This window comes from Chaetodon auriga, chromosome 14 (assembly GCF_051107435.1).
Source record: "Chaetodon auriga isolate fChaAug3 chromosome 14, fChaAug3.hap1, whole genome shotgun sequence".
Taxonomy (NCBI): domain Eukaryota; kingdom Metazoa; phylum Chordata; class Actinopteri; order Chaetodontiformes; family Chaetodontidae; genus Chaetodon; species Chaetodon auriga.
In genome coordinates, this window is record NC_135087.1 from 8,785,768 (window position 1) to 8,805,000 (window position 19,233).

Consider the following 19,233-nt stretch of genomic DNA (forward strand, 5'->3'; position numbering starts at 1 on the left):
GTCTAATACATAAATTTCTTAGATGATTGGGGTTCTGTTGGGGTCATTTGGACTCATGACCTCAGTATTTCTTTATCCTGTGTAAAGCCCTGACACAACCGTATGTTAAAATGTGTAATCAAAAACAACAAGAAAATGGCAGATTGGCAGATTTTTAAGTTCCCTTTTTTCTACAAATCTGTGATTATCAGGCGAACAACACTCACATTTTGGAGAAATGACCATAACCTCATCATAAATGATGAAGATGATGATGTAGATAATCAACGTATCAGTAGTGAGAAATATGGCCATGACCTGGGAAAGAAGCTGGACTGTTAGAAATGTTGTTTTTGACACGTTCAGGGAAAGACAAAGCTTACAAAAGAAACACTTGCACTGCTGTTTTAATGCCAAATTGCCTCTATTCACAAGCATAAGGACGATGTAACGGACAAATGATACATCATGTGACTCGAACTGCAGTTACAGGGCAGTTAAACTGTCTGTTTTTACATTTATTTGACTATTTACAATGAGATCATTTTAAATATGAACGGCTAGGGCACTTAAATCATGTCAGCAACACAACTGAGCAACAAATGTCAGTTATTGCTGTCGAATAAGTTCAAGTATTTAGTGTTGCTGTTCTAAAAGTGCCACAAATTAATTCGAGAGCATAAAACACACACACCATGCACATTTCATTTAAGGGCTAGTAGACAAACATACAGTGCTTTGATCACTCAGATATTTAAAAATGTATGTATTGCACATTCTTATCTTGTTAAAGTGAGTCTAAAATATAATGCAATAAAATGATTTGAGCAACAACATCCTTACTGAAATCCAATAGCTCATATAAATATTCAAGACGCTGTCAGTTTGGGGACAACACAGCTTCATCAGTGATGGTGAAGCATCTCCATAAAACTCCATCTGTTACAGTACAGTTACTGGAGAGGACCTTATGCGCCATCTATAGACTGACAAAGAGTGTGCTTCTGTTATTTCAATAAAAAAGATAAGTGGATTTGCTTCTGAGTAGATTTGGGATTAGTGCCACAAGCTGTAATCTATTTCTTCTATGCAGCATATGGAGCAAAAATGTAAAGAGCCATATGTAAACAGCAGCTGGTACACGCTGAGAAATAATGCACCATTTCACATCTGAGGTCATCTGGCCGAACACGTGACGCCCTGTGCAATCACACCGTGTGCGGGTTCAATCAAAGATGGAAATGCTACACTCAACATCACCGCGTTAGCAACATTAAGGTTCATAAATAAACCTGCTGAGGAGCTGATTCTTGCAGCTCTCTTCATCACTTCAGAGATTTCAAACACCTGATTGGATTTCCTCTTTTCACCAATTACAGTATTTAAAATCTGAAATCATGTAAGCCACTCTGTACATCACACACACAGGATACTCAGGAACTGTGATGTGACTCCTGTGACCCTTTGTGTTAATAATATATGATATAATACAATGATGTATGCATTAATATCATGTTATATGTGTTAAAAACATACAATAGATGATACTTTCAAAGACTTTTAAACATTTTCTGACCCGTTCTGGTTTCAAAGAACATGTTCAAAAGGTTGCTAAAGTGTATCGTGTTTCTACGTTGTGCACACAGACAAACAGCCACTCACTCAGGTCAGTGACAGTGTGTTTTTGGTCTATCAAGGAACTGCTGTTAACCGCAGCGGTCATCCCTTTTGACTGACAAAAAAGTAATCACATGTGCCCTACTTTACTTTTAATGTTCCAGCTTGTGGAACATCTTTGACAACAGTGCAGGAATAGACTTCAACTCGCCCTCTCGTCATCGACTCAAACACGCGGCATCAAATTCAAATGAGCGAGCAGCTGGAAAACAAAGTGTCGTCCAACCAGAGAATGAATCTGATCCTTGATGGTAGAAAAAGTTCACATGAACTCAAACCTCATTCTGACAGTGCAGACAATGCAATGCTTGCTTTTAGCACCAACGCTGGTGCGCATGTCTACAGTTTAATAAGACTTTAAAGGTGGTGTTTCAGGTAGTGTTGGGAGCTCTCATATACAGTGCATGGTCATTCCTTCTGACACATAACAAGTAGACAGAAACAGACAAAATAATCCTTTCCTTTCGTTAATGCTTTCATTCCTTGTTTGTACCCATGAGGGAAGAAATAGAGGAATATGTGTGAGACGTTTCCTTAAATTGACTGAAATTATGGAATTAAGCAGAAACACTACAAATGCCCAATTGTTGATTCAAGAGCAGGATGAGCTGAGCATTAAAAACGTTGCCATCTACAATGCAATGAATGAAAAAGCTCAAGTTACACAGATGACTCAGCGTAAAAATGCAGATTACTGTACAAACCACTTCTCAAGTAAATGTGGCCTTTGAGGAACTGAACACCTGCCCGGCTTGAATCAGCAACAGTGGGCATTTTTTGTACCCTGTTTACAGCATAGTTGAACATATTCCATAAAAAATGCACCATCATATTCATATTTGCGTGTGTTGCTGTGAGGATCTCAATGAATGCCCCACATAAGGTTAATATTGTTCCATTTAAATACCCTCATGATATCCACCGCTCACACTCACACTAAATAAATAAATAAAAAAAATGGAAAGGAATGACCCTGGCTGCACGTATTTGGTACGAGAGCTCAACCAAATCTGGAAATAAAAATAAAACCGGTCCATCGCATGAAATCACCCATCATCCTCTGCTACCCGGGGTTTTCTCCTGGAGACGGTCTCAGCAGCGCAGCGCAGGGCGTGACGTGACCTTGTCATTATCAGTAAATTGATTAAATTGTAAACCTCAGACCGGATCAGACTGAAGCCTCAAATCTGCAGTGGTGAGAAGGCGTAGAACGGGAACTGGGCCTCGTCCTCGTCCACAAAGAAACACTGGAAGTAGGGCAGCTCATCTGAGGAGGGAGGAACAGGCAGTACATCACGTTCCTCGCCTCTCTCTGGCATCCCGGGAGGAAACTGAGGGCACGGTTTGCACACTTGTGTTGCATTTTGCTTATGAGGAGGGAATTTGGACTTACCTTCCATAAGAAAGCTGTCTGACACAGAAGGCTCTGCTGCCGGAGAGAGAACATGATGTTAACCATGAAACAGTGCAGTGTTACATCAGCCAAATTACAGCTCCACGGTGTAATACCTTTTACTTTCTCCTCCTTGGCAACTTTCTTCTCAGCAGATTTTTCTGCAACAAAAAGGAATTTTTGTGCATAAGTAAAGTGAAGCTCCAGTGGATTATTTCACACATACAAAATTGAGTTGCTTAACAAACAGTTCTACCTTTCTTTGCAGGCTCCTGTATCTCTTTAAGAACTCTGTCCTCTGTAAACAGCAACACAACATCAGTGACTGTTAGCTTCCTGCAGGGCAGCCTACAACTGCTGGTGATTTCACACCCTACCTTTAGCTTTCTCCTCTTTGGCTGTCTTCTTCTCAATTGGTTTTTCTGGGATAAATAAAGGTTCATACATAATTCAGATCTCCAGTGTGAAGTAACACAGCAAACTGTTTCTCTGGTCGTAATATGTCTTAACGATCAAGATACCTTTCTTTACACGCTCTGGTTTTTCTTTAAGAACTCTGTCCTCTGCAATAAATTACAAATGGTTACAAGCCATGATTAGTCCCCATGATCAGCAGCTGCAGTCTTAGTGTTTTACATAAATTTGCTCCCTTTCGTAGATTCACTGATGTACTCAGAGCTGATTGCATGCAGTACCTTTCTTTGCTGCACTGGGTTTGACCTTTTCTTTTAAAATCTCTGGTTCTGTTTCACAAATACAGAAGAAACCCAAGTAAGCAAGAGCAATTACAAAGTTGTTTACTCCCGCAGGGAAAGCAAAAGGGGGTTTCTGTTTGCCTTGTGTAAGCCAGAGTAGCATGTGCATGTTTTACTACAGTAGTTTCACAATGACATTGATGTTGGCTGTGGCTGATTTACTGCAGCATCTCTTCAAAATGATATACAAGTGGTTATGAGCAGACATGCCAAAGACTGAAAACATCACCACCAAGAGACTTCTTCTGTTAACACTACCAGCATGCATGTTCAGTAAGATACTGGAAAACATGGTTCAACTCTCTCTGCACTTATGGTCTACGAGCCTTAAGATTTATAGACAAAAAAAAATCAATATTGTTATTGTCTATAAATCTGACATTTCTAACAGAATATTTTCTTGCTGAATAAAAACAGGTTTATAGATCTTAATTTCAGATGTTTTCTATATAAAGGATTCAAATACACTTTCACATTCAGCAGGAAAATGTTCTCAGGCTTCAGCAGCAGCAGGTTTTCCCTCTGAATAACCCAATAACTGCATCTACAGGCCTTCATGTTGTAATCAGATTACATGTTACACTCAGAGTACCACTGCGGGTTACATGAAGGGCTGCCTCTACTGAACCACCACAAATGTACCTTTCTTCACATGGACTGGTTTGGTCTTTTCCCTAATCATGGCTGCATCATCAGGAAGAAAACGCAACCGATAAAACATACATTTCTTTATTTTCTGGATGTATAAAAGTAAGTATATGAGTAAGAAATGCATCATCAAACTGAGTGTGAAGCCTGTTGCACAATAATCTAAATAATGGTGATATGTAAAGTAATGGTACCTTTCTTCACTGCAGCAGGTTTCTCCTTCTCTTTAGGAGTCTCTGGCTCTGCAAAAGGAAAATTGAGGTCACACGTGGGACACGCAGGAACTCGACAGCAGAAGCTCATTGTCCAAAAATGCATATTGCAGCTTGAGCCAAAGCATCAGCACAACAAAAGTGAACGTCTAAGAGCTTAAAGCAGCTTGCACAACATGAAGAGTCTGCGCCTAGAAAGCTGCAATAAGCGTTAGAAAGCTTTGTGCTTTTCATCAGATGACTGTGAGGAAAAAGTCTTCATGCATCTTTATTTCTTGGTGCTGTTTTATCTCTCTTTCAGGCTTTACATCATCTCCTCAAATATAAATCTGACATACAGTCTGATGCTATTTCCTCATAATATATGAAGAAAATTAACAGTTATCTGAGAAAACCACTCAGCTAGATTATTTAGTTTATTCCCTGTTGAAGCCTTTGGCTCTATATAATCCATATTTCATATTCTCTACATGTTATGTCGACCATAGGAGCTTTTATTTGGCCTAATCAGAGGCTGCAAAGCGTCTGGTTATGCTTCACACATGTCAACATTTACAACATATTGTTAATGTCCACTGGCCTTTTTCTCATCGGTGTAGGGCCATCAGGGAGAAAATGCAATAAATATTTAATTGTGCTTCCCATAAATTTACAGCACATTAAAGGAAAAAGCCTCAGTGACCCAAAGATTGGATTATCATGTTTAGGTTTAGTTGCATTTGCAAACATGACTTTATGAGATGTCTGTTATTGTTTTTGTACCTTTTTTAACGGCTGGTTTGACTTTGTCTCCTGGTACTTTGGGCTCTGAGTGAATAAGAATACGAGCATTTACTGATTCTCAGTTAATAGCTTTGTAATACTACAGTATTATGATAGGTACAGCAGGCTAAAACTAATGCAGTAACTGCATAACTCAATACAGTTCAACAGCATGATACCTGAATACCTGAACGTTGTAACCTTCATACAGGCAGAATTCATTGTGTTGTATTAAAGTGCATTCGCTTTAGCCAGGTGTACCGAATAAACCGGCAGCTGAGTGTAGGTGATAACAATATTTCTTCGAAGCTACAACGTCAGAAAATCATCTGCAGGCAGATGATTTTGACAGGCTACCTTTCTTTTTCAGGGGGGATTTGACCTTTTCCTTCTTTTTCTCAGCCTCTGTTTTAGACGGAGCTGATTCAAATGAAAAACACTTTTCAACATTTTTTTAACTTGTGAACTGTCACATCTTAAAAATAGATCTCAAAGATGATGTCCAATTAATGAAATATATACCTTTCTTTTCAGGAGCTGGCTTTGGCTTCTCCTTTTTAACCTCAGGTGCTGAGCAGTGCAGGATGAAAATGAGTTCAGTTATGAAGCATAGTTAGCTTTGTGCTACGTAATGATGGATCATGGCTTCATTACCTTTTTTGGCAAGAGCTGGCTTGGCCTCTGGTTCTGAAGGGGGAGAGGAGAAAAGAAGTGATGATTCTTGCTTTTTGATGAGTGACAGATGACTTATCCAATGAAACTTTTCACACCTACATGAAGCAGCTTTAGCTTAAATAAAGCATCTAGTCTCTATGAATATCAAGCTCTTGGTCTCTTCGTCTTTTCAGAATTCATTAAAACAAATTTGCCTGCTTATAGCAAAGAATGCAAATGTTCAAGTCACGTTTAAAGATGAAAAAGACCAAACTGAAAATGACACATTTTGCATCATGTTCATGTGGCAGTAAAGCACATTGTCTGTATCAGCGGCCACATGCTAATATTAGCGACTTCAGCTCTACAGAAGCACACGTCTGCCGCGTACCTTTCCTCTTCTCAGCAGATCTAGGTTTTGCTTTGATAACAGGGGCTAGAAAAACACACGGCTCTATTAATTCTGATGTACACAGTAAAGTGAGAAATGAGAAAGAAGCCACTGTTGCAAAACTACAACCTCATTTAAAGATGAAAGAGTGTGAGATAAATGACAAATAAACCTTTCGTTGGAGTCACTGGCTCGGCCTTCTTCTCCTTGAGAGCCTCAGCGTCTGAAACAAATAACAACAAAAATATCCGTCTGTTGGCCAATTTCAGCACTTTGTGTGCATGTTACTGAAGCTCATTCACAACTGATGCAGCTTGCGTGCACACTAATATTCCCGATGACACATAATTCAAGCATCCAGCCTAAAGCATGATATGAACATGGATGACATCTGACTGGTGAAACTAGTTTAAGTACCTTTCTTCGTTGGTGCTGGTTTGACTTTCTCTTTTGGAGTGACAGGTGCTATGAAAGACAAAATATTACAGCGAAATGATTTGAGTTGATTAAAAGAGGTGAGCAAATCCAAAATATGAAAGCTAGCTGTAAACAAACAGACGAACCTTTCTTCAGCGGCACAACCTTGACCTTCTCCTTTGTTAGCGAGACATTCTTGTGTGGTGCTTGTGCCTCTGTAAGACAGAGTGAATGAGCAGGAGGCTCCATTTTCAAACACCAGCACACATGTTGATTAGTGTCCTCTTACCTTTGACCAGCGGGGCTGGTTTTGTCTTGAGTGGAGCAGCTTCTATGTAAAGAGATTTTAGGTTTGTCATTCCAGGACATGAGGTGACACATTGGGACAATAAGGCTAAATAAAGGGTTAGGTCTTACCTCTCTTTGTAAGAACTGGCTTTGGCTTCTGTTTTGAAACCTCGGCTGTTGAAGAAAGAATAACATGATGTTCAATGAGCAAAACCAAAATCTTTGAAATACTTGATGATGATGAATCATTTTGGTGATTAAAACATTATCACGAAGATGTCACTTATACAACAATAATGTCTTTGTTACCTTTCTTAGCAGGAGCTGCTTTGGCCTTTTCCTTTGGAACTTCTGTGTCACAAAACAGAGCACAAAGTTAGTGTTATTATTTACATCAGAAACATTTCTGTAAAATCTTTGAAATACAGTATCTAAAGTGTGTCGTACCTGTCTTTGCAGAGACTGCTTTGACTTTCTCCTTTGGCGCCTTGACTTCTGAAAAAGAACAAAAAACAGATGTATGTTTAAGATCATTGACTCAACTCACTAAAACAAGGAACAAACTGAAACCAATGAAACTACAAACCAAAGAGAATTACCTTTTTTCATAGGCACTATTTTGACTCTCTCTTTTACCAGAGAGGCATTTCTGGGAGGGGCCTCTGGTTCTGTCAGCAGACATTAGAAAATAACAAACACATACAGTCAGTAAGTGAACAGTATGTGGTTAGTTTGATATTTATATTTGTATTATAACATGCAACACTCTTACCTTTTTTCAAGATGGCTGGTTTGACCTTTTCTTTAGGAACAGCTTCTGTGTGTCAAAGCAAAACGTTTCTTACAGCAGGACAGTTTTATTTCATTGAGACGATGAATCATGTTGGTGATGAAAACATTATCACAAAGAAGTGACTTATACAATAATAATGTGTGTGTTACTTTTCTTAGCAGGAGCTGCTTTGGCCTTTTCCTTTGGAACGTCTGTGTCACAAAATAAGGCACAAAGTTAGCGTAGCTTTGCCTTTTGGCGAGTTACTATTAAGGTTTACAGAAAAAATATTTGCACTGTACACTGATAATGTAGTGATGTTAGCAGAGTGCCACATTACTGATTTAAGTTATTGTTCCTGGAAGGAACTGAAGAACATTATTTGTCTAAACTGTAAACAGTGTTTAAATCTAACGCAGTACAAAAGTCCTTATTTTGGTGATGAAAACATTATCACAAAGATGTCACTATACAGTAATAATGTGTTTGTTACCTTTCTTAGCAGGAGCTGCTTTGGCCTTTTCCTTTGGAACGTCTGTGTCACAAAATAAGGCACAAAGTTAGTGTTTACATCAGAAACATTTGGTACAGCGCCACATCGCTGATTTCAGTCAGCAGAAACTACTGCAGTATAAAACGAAAGTGCAATAAATCCTGACTTCATGAGGGTCATAAGTTTTTGCTTAAGCTGTTTTAAGAGGTGTTGATTGAGCTGTAAGATCGTAGTTTGTGCTGCTGTTGAACTGTGTGCATTATACAGAGAGGTGTTTCTATTATAGAGTGGACAATATATTGTATATTTTAGCAGGTTTTTATTTTATTTTACCATTTTTCATAGACGCTATTTTGACCCTCTCTTTTACCAGAGAATATGTGGTTAGTTTGATATTTCTATGTACATTTTAACATGCAACACTCTTACCTTTTTTCAAGATGGCTGGTTTGACCTTTTCTTTAGGAACAGCTTCTGTGTGTCAGAGCAAAACGTTTCTTACAGCAGGATAGTTTTATTTCATTGTGATGATGAATCATTTTGGTGATTAAAACATTATCACAAAGATGTCACTTATACAACAATAATGTGTTTGTTACCTTTCTTAGCAGGAGCTGCTTTGGCCTTTTCCTTTGGAACTTCTGTGTCACAAAACAGAGCACAAAGTTAGTGTTATTATTTACATCAGAAACATTTCTGTAAAATCTTTGAAACACAGAATCTAAAGTGTGTCGTACCTGTCTTTGCAGAGACTGCTTTGACTTTCTCCTTTGGCGCCTTGACTTCTGAAAAAGAACAAAAAACAGATGTATGTTTAACATCATTGACCCAACTCACTAAAACATGGAACAAACTGAAACCAATGAAACTACAAACCAAAGAGAATTACCTTTTTTCATAGGCACTATTTTGACTCTCTCTTTCACCAGAGAGGCATTTCTGGGAGGGGCCTCTGGTTCTGTCAGCAGACATTAGAAAATAACAAACACATACAGTCAGTAAGTGTACAGTATGTGGTTAGTTTGATATTTCTATGTATATTACAACATGCAACACTCTTACCTTTTTTCAAGATGGCTGGTTTGACCTTTTCTTTAGGAACAGCTTCTGTGTGTCAAAGCAAAACGTTTCTTACAGCAGGATAGTTTTATTTCATTGAGACGATGAATCATTTTGGTGATTAAAACATTATCACAAAAATGTGACTTATACAGTAACAATATGATAATGTGTGTGTGTGTGTGTGTGTGTTACTTTTCTTAGCAGGAGCTGCTTTGGCCTTTTCCTTTGGTACTTCTGTGTCACAAAACAAAGCACAAAATGTGTGTTATTGTTTACATCAGAAACATTTGGAACAGCACCACAGCGCTGATGTCAGTTCGTATCCCTGCACGAAAACACAACAATCACATTCTAGAGAAATCAAAAGTTTTCTTCATGTGAGTAGTTTTTAGGAGTTTTAGTACAGTGTTGAAGAACATTATTTGTGTCAACTATAAACAGTGTTTATATACTCTCAGTTGCCAGTTTATTAGGTACACCTCACTAAAACTAATGCAGTATAATACAGAAGTCCTGCAATAAATCCTGACTTCATGAAGGTCATAAGTGTTTGCTTAAACTGTTTTAAGAGGTTTTGATTGAGCTGTAAGATCGTAGTTTGTGCTGCTGTTGAACTGTGTTGCATTACACAGAGAGGTGTTTCTATTATTTAGGCCATCCTCAATGATATAAATGGAGTTGACAATATACTGTGTATTTTAGCAGGTTGTTGACGTGATGAACCTGAGCTGCTACAGAAAACACATTAAATGATGTTCAGTGTGTAAAACCAAAACCCCCTGATGTGATGAACGTGTTGTTTGAAATATCTAAAGTGTGTCGTACCTGTCTTTACAGAGACTGCTTTGACTTTCTCCTTTGGCGTCTTGACTTCTGAAAAAGAACAAAAAACAGATGTATGTTTAAGATCATTGACCCAACTCACTAAAACATGGAACAATCTGAAACCAATGAAACTACAAACCAAAGAGAATTACCTTTTTTCATAGGCACTATTTTGACTCTCTCTTTCACCAGAGAGGCATTTCTGGGAGGGGCCTCTGGTTCTGTCAGCAGACATTAGAAAATAACAAACACATACAGTCAGTAAGTGTACAGTATGTGGTTAGTTTGATATTTATATTTGTATTATAACATGCAACACTCTTACCTTTTTTCAAGATGGCTGGTTTGACCTTTTCTTTAGGAACAGCTTCTGTGTGTCAAAGCAAAACGTTTCTTACAGCAGGATAGTTTTATTTCATTGAGACGATGAATCATGTTGGTGATGAAAACATTATCACAAAAATGTGACTTATACAGTAATAATGTGTTTGTTACCTTTCTTAGCAGGAGCTGCTTTGGCCTTTTCCTTTGGAACGTCTGTGTCACAAAATAAGGCACAAAGTTAGTGTTTACCTCAGAAACATTTGGTACAGCCACATCGCTGATTTCAGTCAGCAGAAACTACTGCAGTATAATACGTAAGTCTACAATAAATTCTGACGACACATAATTCAAGCATCCAGCCTAAAGCAATGATATGAACATGGATGACATCTGACTGGTGAAACTAGTTTAAGTACCTTTCTTCGTTGGTGCTGGTTTGACTTTCTCTTTTGGAGTGACAGGTGCTATGAAAGACAAAATATTACAGCGAAATGATTTGAGTTGATTAAAAGAGGTGAGTAAATCCAAAATATGAAAGCTAGCTGTAAACAAACAGACAAACCTTTCTTCAGCGGCACAACCTTGACCTTCTCCCTTGTTAGCGAGACATTCTTGTGTGGTGCTTGTGCCTCTGTAAGACAGAGTGAATGAGCAGGAGGCTCCATTTTCAAACACCAGCACACATGTTGATTAGTGTCCTCTTACCTTTGACCAGCGGGGCTGGTTTTGTCTTGAGTGGAGCAGCTTCTATGTAAAGAGATTTTAGGTTTGTCATTCCAGGACATGAGGTGACACACTGGAACAATAAGGCTAAATAAAGGGTTAGGTCTTACCTCTCTTTGTAAGAACTGGCTTTGGCTTCTGTTTTGAAACCTTGGCTGTTGAAGAAAGAATAACATGATGTTTAATGAGCAAAACCAAAATCTTTGAAATACTTGATGATGATGAATCATTTTAGTGATGAAAACATTATCACGAAGATGTGACTTATACAACAATAATGTATTTGTTACCTTTCTTAGCAGGAGCTGCTTTGGCCTTTTCCTTTGGAACTTCTGTGTCACAAAACAGAGCACAAAGTTAGTGTTATTATTTACATCAGAAACATTTCTGTAAAATCTTTGAAACACAGTATCTAAAGTGTGTCGTACCTGTCTTTGCAGAGACTGCTTTGACTTTCTCCTTTGGCGCCTTGACTTCTGAAAAAGAACAAAAAACAGATGTATATTTAAGATCATTGACCCAACTCGCTAAAACATGGAACAAACTGAAACCAATGAAACTACAAACCAAAGAGAATTACCTTTTTTCATAGGCACTATTTTGACTCTCTCTTTCACCAGAGAGGCATTTCTGGGAGGGGCCTCTGGTTCTGTCAGCAGACATTAGAAAATAACAAACACATACAGTCAGTAAGTGAACAGTATGTGGTTAGTTTGATCTTTATATTTGTATTTTAACATGCAACACTCTTACCTTTTTTCAAGATGGCTGGTTTGACCTTTTCTTTAGGAACAGCTTCTGTGTGTCAGAGCAAAATGTTTCTTACAGCAGGATAGTTTTATTTCATTGAGACGATGAATCATTTTGGTGATGAAAACATTTTCACAAAGATGTGACTTATACAGTAACAATATGATAATGTGTGTATGTGTGTGTGTGTGTGTGTGTGTGTGTGTGTGTGTTACTTTTCTTAGCAGGAGCTGCTTTGGCCTTTTCCTTTGGAACTTCTGTGTCACAAAATAAGGCACAAAGTTAGCGTAGCTTTGCCTTTTGACGAGTTACTTTTAACATGATGTTCTTATGTTGGCACACTGCAACATTGCTGATTTAAGCTATTGTCCCTGGAAGATACTGAAAAATATTTCTCTCTGAGTGAGATATTCCCCAAATGGGTCAGACTGCAGCATCAGTGAGTCTTTGCATTACCTGGTTTTACAGGTTTACGTTTGATTTTTTGCTTTGGTTCCTTCTTGGGCTCTTTGGGAGCTGCCACTGGTGGAAAATTATGACATCAAAAAGCCTTAGTCGTAAAAATAAAATGTTTATTATGTGACACTGGATATATATCTTTTTATGTGTGCTACACATAAAAGGTCAGTGTCAGCAAACAAAAAATATGCAAATCTGCCTAAAATATAGTTAAATGTAATTAATTATTTAATCATTTGTGATTATTGAAAGGGCTGATTAAAGATTAATAAGCTTTAAGGTTTTGGAGCATCTAAACAGCTGAATAACATCATACCTTTCTTTGCAGGTTCTGGTTTGGCTTTCACTTTAGGAACTTCAGGAACCGCTATCATTGGAAGATATTAAAAATAGAATTCATTAGCTCATCTGAGCTTCACATTAAATCTATCTACTTACAAAACTGCATCACTGCAGGCATTAGGTAGCATGTAACAGCAGCACTCTGTGCAAACTAGGAATATTATAGGAATACTACAGGCAACAGTGTGTCTCTATGATCCTCTTGCTCTTCTGTGACTATATGTTGCTACTTGTTACTTTGCTCATAAAAGTGACACTACTCTGCAAACAACAGTGTATATACTGCACATAAACTACAATACAGGATTGAGAACATGTAATATGTATTTTAGAGAAAATTATAAATTCAAGACAAAACTGACACAAAGGTGGGACCGAGAAAAAAGGTCCAATTACAAACCCATTTGCTTGTTCAGCCCCACAGACAGGATTGATCAATACACAGCGCAGTTAGACTACTGATATTTCCATAGATTCTAACTTGCACAAACCTCAGTCAGATAACGAATCAATAAGTCAGGCAGACTAGAATAACATATTCACTCTCTCTGTTACTGGGGCATGGAGAGAGGGGATGGAAGGTTAACAAGGTCATTTTGCTAACGAAGGGGATAGCATCCGCCTTAATTCACCTAATTTATGCAAATGTGTTACTAGAACAGTAGTTTTGAATACAGGCAGATTCCTCTTGACACACTGGTGTCTTAAAGTGTGATTTCTACTTACCTGTTTTTGTGACATTAAGATGTTCCTTTTTCAGGACAGGAACTATTTGCTTTTTCACAGTTTTTAGCACCTTTACTGCCTTCTTTGGTTCCTCAGCTGAAATTAAAAGCAGAAAGTTTATTCTACAATTTCAGTATCATGATTTTTTTCATTTCATTGTTCAAATACTAACCATAAAGATAAAACATCACTGTGACCTGCTCTTTTACTGTATTGTCTGACCTGCTTTTGTAACATTAAGATGTTCCTTCTTCAGGACAGACACAACCTCCTTCTTGACTACTTTAATCTTCCTTACGGCCTTTTTGGGTTTAGTGTCTGAAATAAAAAGTCAAATGTCATTGAACAGTTCCACATAAAAAGTAGAGAAGAAATATACCCGTCAGTGAACAAAGAAAACATATCAATTTATTTAGCCTACTTTAGATGCCAGTTGGGTATTTCTTTGGGACTCTCTATGTGTAAGCACATCAGAAAGTACAACTAATGCTTACAAATACTGTATTGTTATGAAGGTGGTCAAGGTATGGCTCAGTGGATGCCAATGCTTTTTTACATGGCTGGGCCATGCATTACCTGTCTTAGTGTCCTTCTTCCTGACAGATTCCTTGTCTTTGAGAGTCGTCTTGATTTCTTTCTCTTCTTTGGAAGACTTTGTTGGCTCCTTTTCTTCCTTTGAGATCTTCTTTGGTTCCCTTTCTTCTTTGGGAATCTTCTTGACCTCGACCTTCACCTTGGAAGGTTTCTCTTCTTCTTTGGAGGGCTTCTTTGGTACTGCCATTTCTTTGGAAGGCCTCTTTTGCTTTTCGTCCTCTTTCACCTCTGGTTGTTTCTTCTCTTTTGAGATCTTTTCTGGTTCTTCTTTTGCTGGTTTTGTTACTGCTTTCTCCTCTTTGGGAGGCTTTTTGACTTCTTTGGCCTCTTTAGGTGTTTTTTCTGGCTCCTTCTCTTCTTTTGAGGGCTTCCTTGGTTCTCGTTCTTCTTTTGGAGGCAGTACTTCTACCTTTTCTTCTTTTAGGTGCCTTTTTGCCTTCGTAGGCTTTGTTGGTTCTTTCTCTTCTTTTGTAACTTCTTTCTCTTTTTTGGGAGGTTTTTCCTCCACAGGCTTCTTCATTTCTGTCTCTTCTTTAGAAGGCTTCCTTACTTCTTTTACGGAAGGCGTTTTCTCTTCTTTCTCTTCCTTCGAAGGCTTCTTGTCTTTCATGACTTCCTTCTTTTCTTTAGAGGGCTTCTTGACTTCTTTCTCTACCTTGGTAGGCTTCTCCACCCTCTCGTCTTTCTCTTCAGTGGAAGGCTTCACTTCTTTCTTATCTTTAGAGGGCCTCTTAACCTCTTTTTCGTCTTTTTCTTTGGTAGGTTTCTTAATTTGTTTCTCCCCCGTAGGTGTCTCCCTTTCATCCCTCTCCTCTTTAATGGGTCTCCTCACTTCTTTCCTTTCCTCCGAAGGCTTCTTTACTTCTTTCAGTTCTTTAGGTTTCTTCTCCTTAGATGGTTTCAAGTCTATGTCTTCTGTAGGGGATTTCTTGACTTTTTGTTCTTTGGATGCTTTCTTGACTTTCTCTTCTTTTGGTGGTTTCTTGACTTCTGTTTCACCTTTGATAGGTTTCTTCTCCTTTTCTTCTTTGGGTGGTTTCTTGACTTCTCTCTCTTCTTTAGCAGGTGTCTTTACATCTTTGTCCTCTTTGGGAGATTTCTTCTCTTGTCTGTGGTCTTTCTCTTCTGTAGGTGGTTTCTTGACTTCTTTTTCTTCTTTAGGAGGTTTCCTGATTTCTTTCTCTTCTTTGGGTGGTTTCTTTACTTCTTTGTCTTCTTTAGGAGGTTTCTTGATTTCTACCTCTTCTTTGGATGGCTTCTTGATTTCTTTCTCTTCTTTATGTGGTTTCTTGACTTCTTTGTCTTCTTTAGGAGGTTTCTTCAGTTCTGTCTCCTCTTTAGATGGTTTCTTGGCTTCTTTTTCTTCTTTATGAGGTTTCTTAACTTCTGCCTCTTCTTTGGATGGTTTCTTGACTTCTTTTTCTTCTTTATGTGTTTTCTTGACTTCTGTCTTTTCTTTAGGTGGTTTTGTGACTTCTTTTTCTTCTTTGAGTGGTTTCTTTACTTCTTTCTCATCTTTAGGTGGTCTCTTGACTTCCCTCTCATCTTTAGGTGGTTTCTTGGCTTCTTTCTCTTCTTTGGGTGGTTTCTTGACTTCTTTTTCTACTTTGAGAGGTTTCTTGACCTCTTTTTCTAATTTGACAGGTTTCTTGACTTCCCTCTTTTCTTTAGGTGGTTTCTTTACTTCTGCCTCTTCTTTCGATGGTTTCTTGACTTCTTTCTCTTCTTTAGGTGGTTTCTTTACTTCTGCCTCTCCTTTCGATGGTTTCTTGACTTCTTTCTCTTCTTTAGGTGGTTTTTTGACTTCTTTCTCTTCTTTGGGGGGTTTCTTGATTTCTTTTTCTAATTTGACAAGTTTCTTGACTTCCTTCTCTTCTTTAGGTGGTCTCTTGACTTCTCTCTCATCTTTGGGGGGTTTCTTGACTTCCTTCTCTTCTTTGGGTGGTTTCTTTATTTCTGCCTCTTCTTTGGATGGTTTCTTGACTTCTTTCTCTTCTTTAGGTGGTCTCTTGATTTCTTTCTCTTCTTTGGGGGGTTTCTTTACTTCTTTTTCTTCTTTGGGTGGTTTTTTGACTTCTTTCTCTTCTTTGAGATGTTTCTTTACTTCTTTTTCTTTGGGTGGTTTCTTGACTTCTTTCTCTTCTTTTTGTGGTTTCTTGACTTCTTTGTCTACTTTGAGAAGTTTCTTGACTTCTTTCTCTTCTTTACGTGGTTTCTTGACTTCTTTCTCTTCTTTTTGTGGTTTCTTGACTTCTTTTTCTACTTTGAGAAGTTTCTTGATTTCTTTCTCATCTTTAGGTGGTTTCTTTACTTCTTTCTCTTCTTTGGGTGGTTTTTTGACTTCTTTCTCTTCTTTTTGTGGTTTCTTGACTTCTTTTTCTACTTTGAGAAGTTTCTTTACTTCTTTCTCTTCTTTGGGTGGTTTCTTGACTTCTTTCTCTTCTTTTTGTGGTTTCTTGACTTCTTTTTCTACTTTGAGAAGTTTCTCGACTTCTCTCTCTTTTTTAGGTGGTTTCTTGACTTCTTTCTCTTCCTTGACAGGTTTCTTGACTCCCCTTTCTTCTTTAGGTGGTCTCTTGACTTCTTTCTCTTCTTTGAGAGGTTTCTTTATTTCTATCTTTTCCTTGTGAAGTTTCTTCACCTCTGTCTCTTCTTTGAGAATTTTCTTTGCTTTCTTATCCTTGGGAAGTTTCTTGACCTCTTTCTTTTCTTTGAGAGGTTTCTTCACTTCTTTTTCTTCTTTAGGAGGTTTCGTCACTTTCTCTTCTTTAGGTGGTTTCTTTGCTTCTTTTTTGTCTTTAGAAGGTTTTGCTTCTTCTTCTAAAAGTTCATCAAATCATCAAAGTATCAGTTTTTGTGTGCCATAAGATGACTTAAAGGTGGAGCAGTGAACAAAGTATCCCGTGTTCTTTGTGTAGATATCAGAACATCACTCATATGTACCACAATTTGTTTAGAGAAACATGTGATATACATCTGTTTTTCATGTTAAATACTGCTAAGGATACGCACTAATAGTGATAAAATATACATATACTGTACAGTTAAACAAACAAAGGATCCAGCAGCATCCCATTGTGGACATATTTCATCTTTTGCACATCAACTCTACAAAAAGTAACAGCTGTATTTTTATTTTTGACACATATACATGTAAATATTTTGTACTTTTATCATGAAGTGTAATTACCTTTGGGCTTTGGTTTCTTCTCAAGGGGTTTGGGCTCCTTCCTTGGCTTTTCTTTTAGTTTTATCTCTCTGGTTTCCTCAAGTTTGGCTTCTTTCTCTTTTTTCTCCTCCTTTACAGTTTCTACAGCTTTGAGGTCTGTAAACAACAATATATCTTCATAAGCAACACTATAAGGTTCTCGTGTGCAGTGAGTACATTCTTGTTTTCACTGAATTAATCTATACCAAATCAATGCATTTAATGAGGACAATATGAAATTTAAAAGAGATTTTGAGAGTAAAAGTGAAGAGGATGCATACAGTTTCAAAAATATTACCTTTAATAATGGCATCTTTAACTTCTTTTATTGCGTGTCTTTCCTTTGTCTCTTTGAGAACTGAAGTATCATATAAAGATAAACAGTACATAACAGTGCAATCGTAATCAGTAACCAGACCTGTAATGCAGTCATCACGACAAAGAAGCATGCTTGCTGAAGCACTACAAGCACTACAGCACTAAAAACACTACGATTAAAAACATACCAAAAGCTTATATTGTTAAAACGATCAGGCCGAAGTTTTAGAGCTTGACTGTGGAGATGTGCAGAATGTAATAGTATCTACTATTATAGTCATCATTTTTCAACAGTACATAATTCACTGTGATGACTGGAAGATCCTACAGTACATCACAATGTTGTTTCATGTACTCATCCAGAAATCTGTCAATGTTGTTCTCAGCCCATTAGCTCCATCTAGCTGCCCTTTGTACTAATGGTTCACTGCCATTAGTACAAAGTACAAAGGCAATGGCTGTTCAGTATAAAACTTAAGCACTTAAGAGCTCAATTAGCACCTTGTGAAATAGATTTGTCTTTACCGAGTCATCAAAAACACCTAGCACAGTGAAAAGTGGTCAGATGAGAAGATCAATTCAGTCCCTGTGTGCCTAGTACAGATATTGGTCAGGCACACAGACTTAGTAGAATAGATGCCATCCACGACGAACGTGCGTGGCAAAAGGGACATTGTTTCCCTCAAGGAAGTGGAGTATATTATACATATTATAAATTTAGAGACACCACTACAGTACAGTCCATATAAAGACAACAATTATTGCAACCAGCATCCCCTTAAGGCAACACAAACTGAGATGAAGACATGTTCAGACGAGTTTGCTAGTTCAACCTATTTTTTGATTTTGCACAATTTTTGTACAGAGATAAGAAGAAAGAAGAAGTAGAGGTAAATAACAGCAAGAAAAAGGTATCACGTACAGCTAACGTAATCTTTACAGACAGTACATAGGCTGTTTGGGGCAAATAAACAAAAGCAGTCCAGCAATCAAATCTGAGAAAACAACACAAGCCATAAATGTACGTGGGTATGGGTTTAGCCTAGCTTAGCTAAAAACTACAGGTGCAGACAGTTAGCCCACCACAGGGGGTTTTCAAATGCGTGTATTGGACAAACCAAACACTGGCTCTAGAGGGCACTGTAAGGTAGGAGAGAGTCAAGGGGCATTCAGTTGGTTGCAATCTGCAACCTCACCACTAGATGCCACTAAATTCTACACGCTGGACCTTTAATTCTCAGGCAAGTTCTGATAGAGATAGGCTTGTCTGTATTGGACACACAGAGATTAATCTGATATCAATCTTCTCCTAATAATAATCTCTGTAATCTGCGATGAAACACCTTTTGTGGTGATAATCATTGATGCTTTGCTTCTTGATTAACACAGTCACAAATGAACACAATGTTAAAAAAAGCAGCCCTGAAATGAGAAAATGAAACATGATCCATCAGTCAGTGA

At 37.9% G+C, this 19,233-nt stretch overlaps 2 protein-coding genes across 2 annotated transcripts in view; both read right to left on the reverse strand.

Annotated features, from left to right (window-relative positions):
* Window positions 1-370: 370 nt before the first annotated feature.
* Window positions 371-19,233, reverse strand: part of LOC143332141 (uncharacterized) — a 27,929-nt gene continuing 9,066 nt past the window's right edge. The window contains exons 14-55 of the mRNA XM_076749427.1: window positions 17,753-17,812; window positions 17,437-17,571; window positions 14,229-17,066; window positions 13,875-13,970; window positions 13,653-13,748; window positions 12,901-12,951; window positions 12,582-12,647; window positions 12,341-12,382; window positions 12,129-12,173; window positions 11,956-12,024; window positions 11,804-11,851; window positions 11,666-11,707; window positions 11,486-11,530; window positions 11,358-11,399; window positions 11,215-11,283; window positions 11,069-11,116; window positions 10,824-10,865; window positions 9,041-9,082; window positions 8,871-8,915; window positions 8,442-8,483; window positions 8,119-8,160; window positions 7,949-7,993; window positions 7,776-7,844; window positions 7,624-7,671; window positions 7,486-7,527; window positions 7,306-7,350; window positions 7,178-7,219; window positions 7,035-7,103; window positions 6,889-6,936; window positions 6,644-6,694; window positions 6,472-6,516; window positions 6,081-6,113; window positions 5,949-5,996; window positions 5,427-5,471; window positions 4,647-4,694; window positions 3,745-3,792; window positions 3,571-3,612; window positions 3,427-3,471; window positions 3,306-3,347; window positions 3,166-3,210; window positions 3,050-3,085; window positions 371-2,923 (exon numbers count right to left, since the gene is read on the reverse strand). Of these exons, the coding sequence (XP_076605542.1) occupies window positions 2,838-2,923; window positions 3,050-3,085; window positions 3,166-3,210; window positions 3,306-3,347; window positions 3,427-3,471; window positions 3,571-3,612; window positions 3,745-3,792; window positions 4,647-4,694; window positions 5,427-5,471; window positions 5,949-5,996; window positions 6,081-6,113; window positions 6,472-6,516; window positions 6,644-6,694; window positions 6,889-6,936; window positions 7,035-7,103; window positions 7,178-7,219; window positions 7,306-7,350; window positions 7,486-7,527; window positions 7,624-7,671; window positions 7,776-7,844; window positions 7,949-7,993; window positions 8,119-8,160; window positions 8,442-8,483; window positions 8,871-8,915; window positions 9,041-9,082; window positions 10,824-10,865; window positions 11,069-11,116; window positions 11,215-11,283; window positions 11,358-11,399; window positions 11,486-11,530; window positions 11,666-11,707; window positions 11,804-11,851; window positions 11,956-12,024; window positions 12,129-12,173; window positions 12,341-12,382; window positions 12,582-12,647; window positions 12,901-12,951; window positions 13,653-13,748; window positions 13,875-13,970; window positions 14,229-17,066; window positions 17,437-17,571; window positions 17,753-17,812 (5,027 nt within the window). The 3' untranslated portion in view covers window positions 371-2,837. The remainder of the gene's footprint in view (window positions 2,924-3,049; window positions 3,086-3,165; window positions 3,211-3,305; window positions 3,348-3,426; window positions 3,472-3,570; window positions 3,613-3,744; window positions 3,793-4,646; window positions 4,695-5,426; window positions 5,472-5,948; window positions 5,997-6,080; window positions 6,114-6,471; window positions 6,517-6,643; window positions 6,695-6,888; window positions 6,937-7,034; window positions 7,104-7,177; window positions 7,220-7,305; window positions 7,351-7,485; window positions 7,528-7,623; window positions 7,672-7,775; window positions 7,845-7,948; window positions 7,994-8,118; window positions 8,161-8,441; window positions 8,484-8,870; window positions 8,916-9,040; window positions 9,083-10,823; window positions 10,866-11,068; window positions 11,117-11,214; window positions 11,284-11,357; window positions 11,400-11,485; window positions 11,531-11,665; window positions 11,708-11,803; window positions 11,852-11,955; window positions 12,025-12,128; window positions 12,174-12,340; window positions 12,383-12,581; window positions 12,648-12,900; window positions 12,952-13,652; window positions 13,749-13,874; window positions 13,971-14,228; window positions 17,067-17,436; window positions 17,572-17,752; window positions 17,813-19,233) is intronic.
* Window positions 18,762-19,233, reverse strand: part of LOC143331839 (uncharacterized) — a 3,021-nt gene continuing 2,549 nt past the window's right edge. Inside the window, exon 5 of the mRNA XM_076749023.1 lies at window positions 18,762-18,767. Coding sequence (XP_076605138.1) covers window positions 18,762-18,767 — 6 coding nt within the window. The remainder of the gene's footprint in view (window positions 18,768-19,233) is intronic.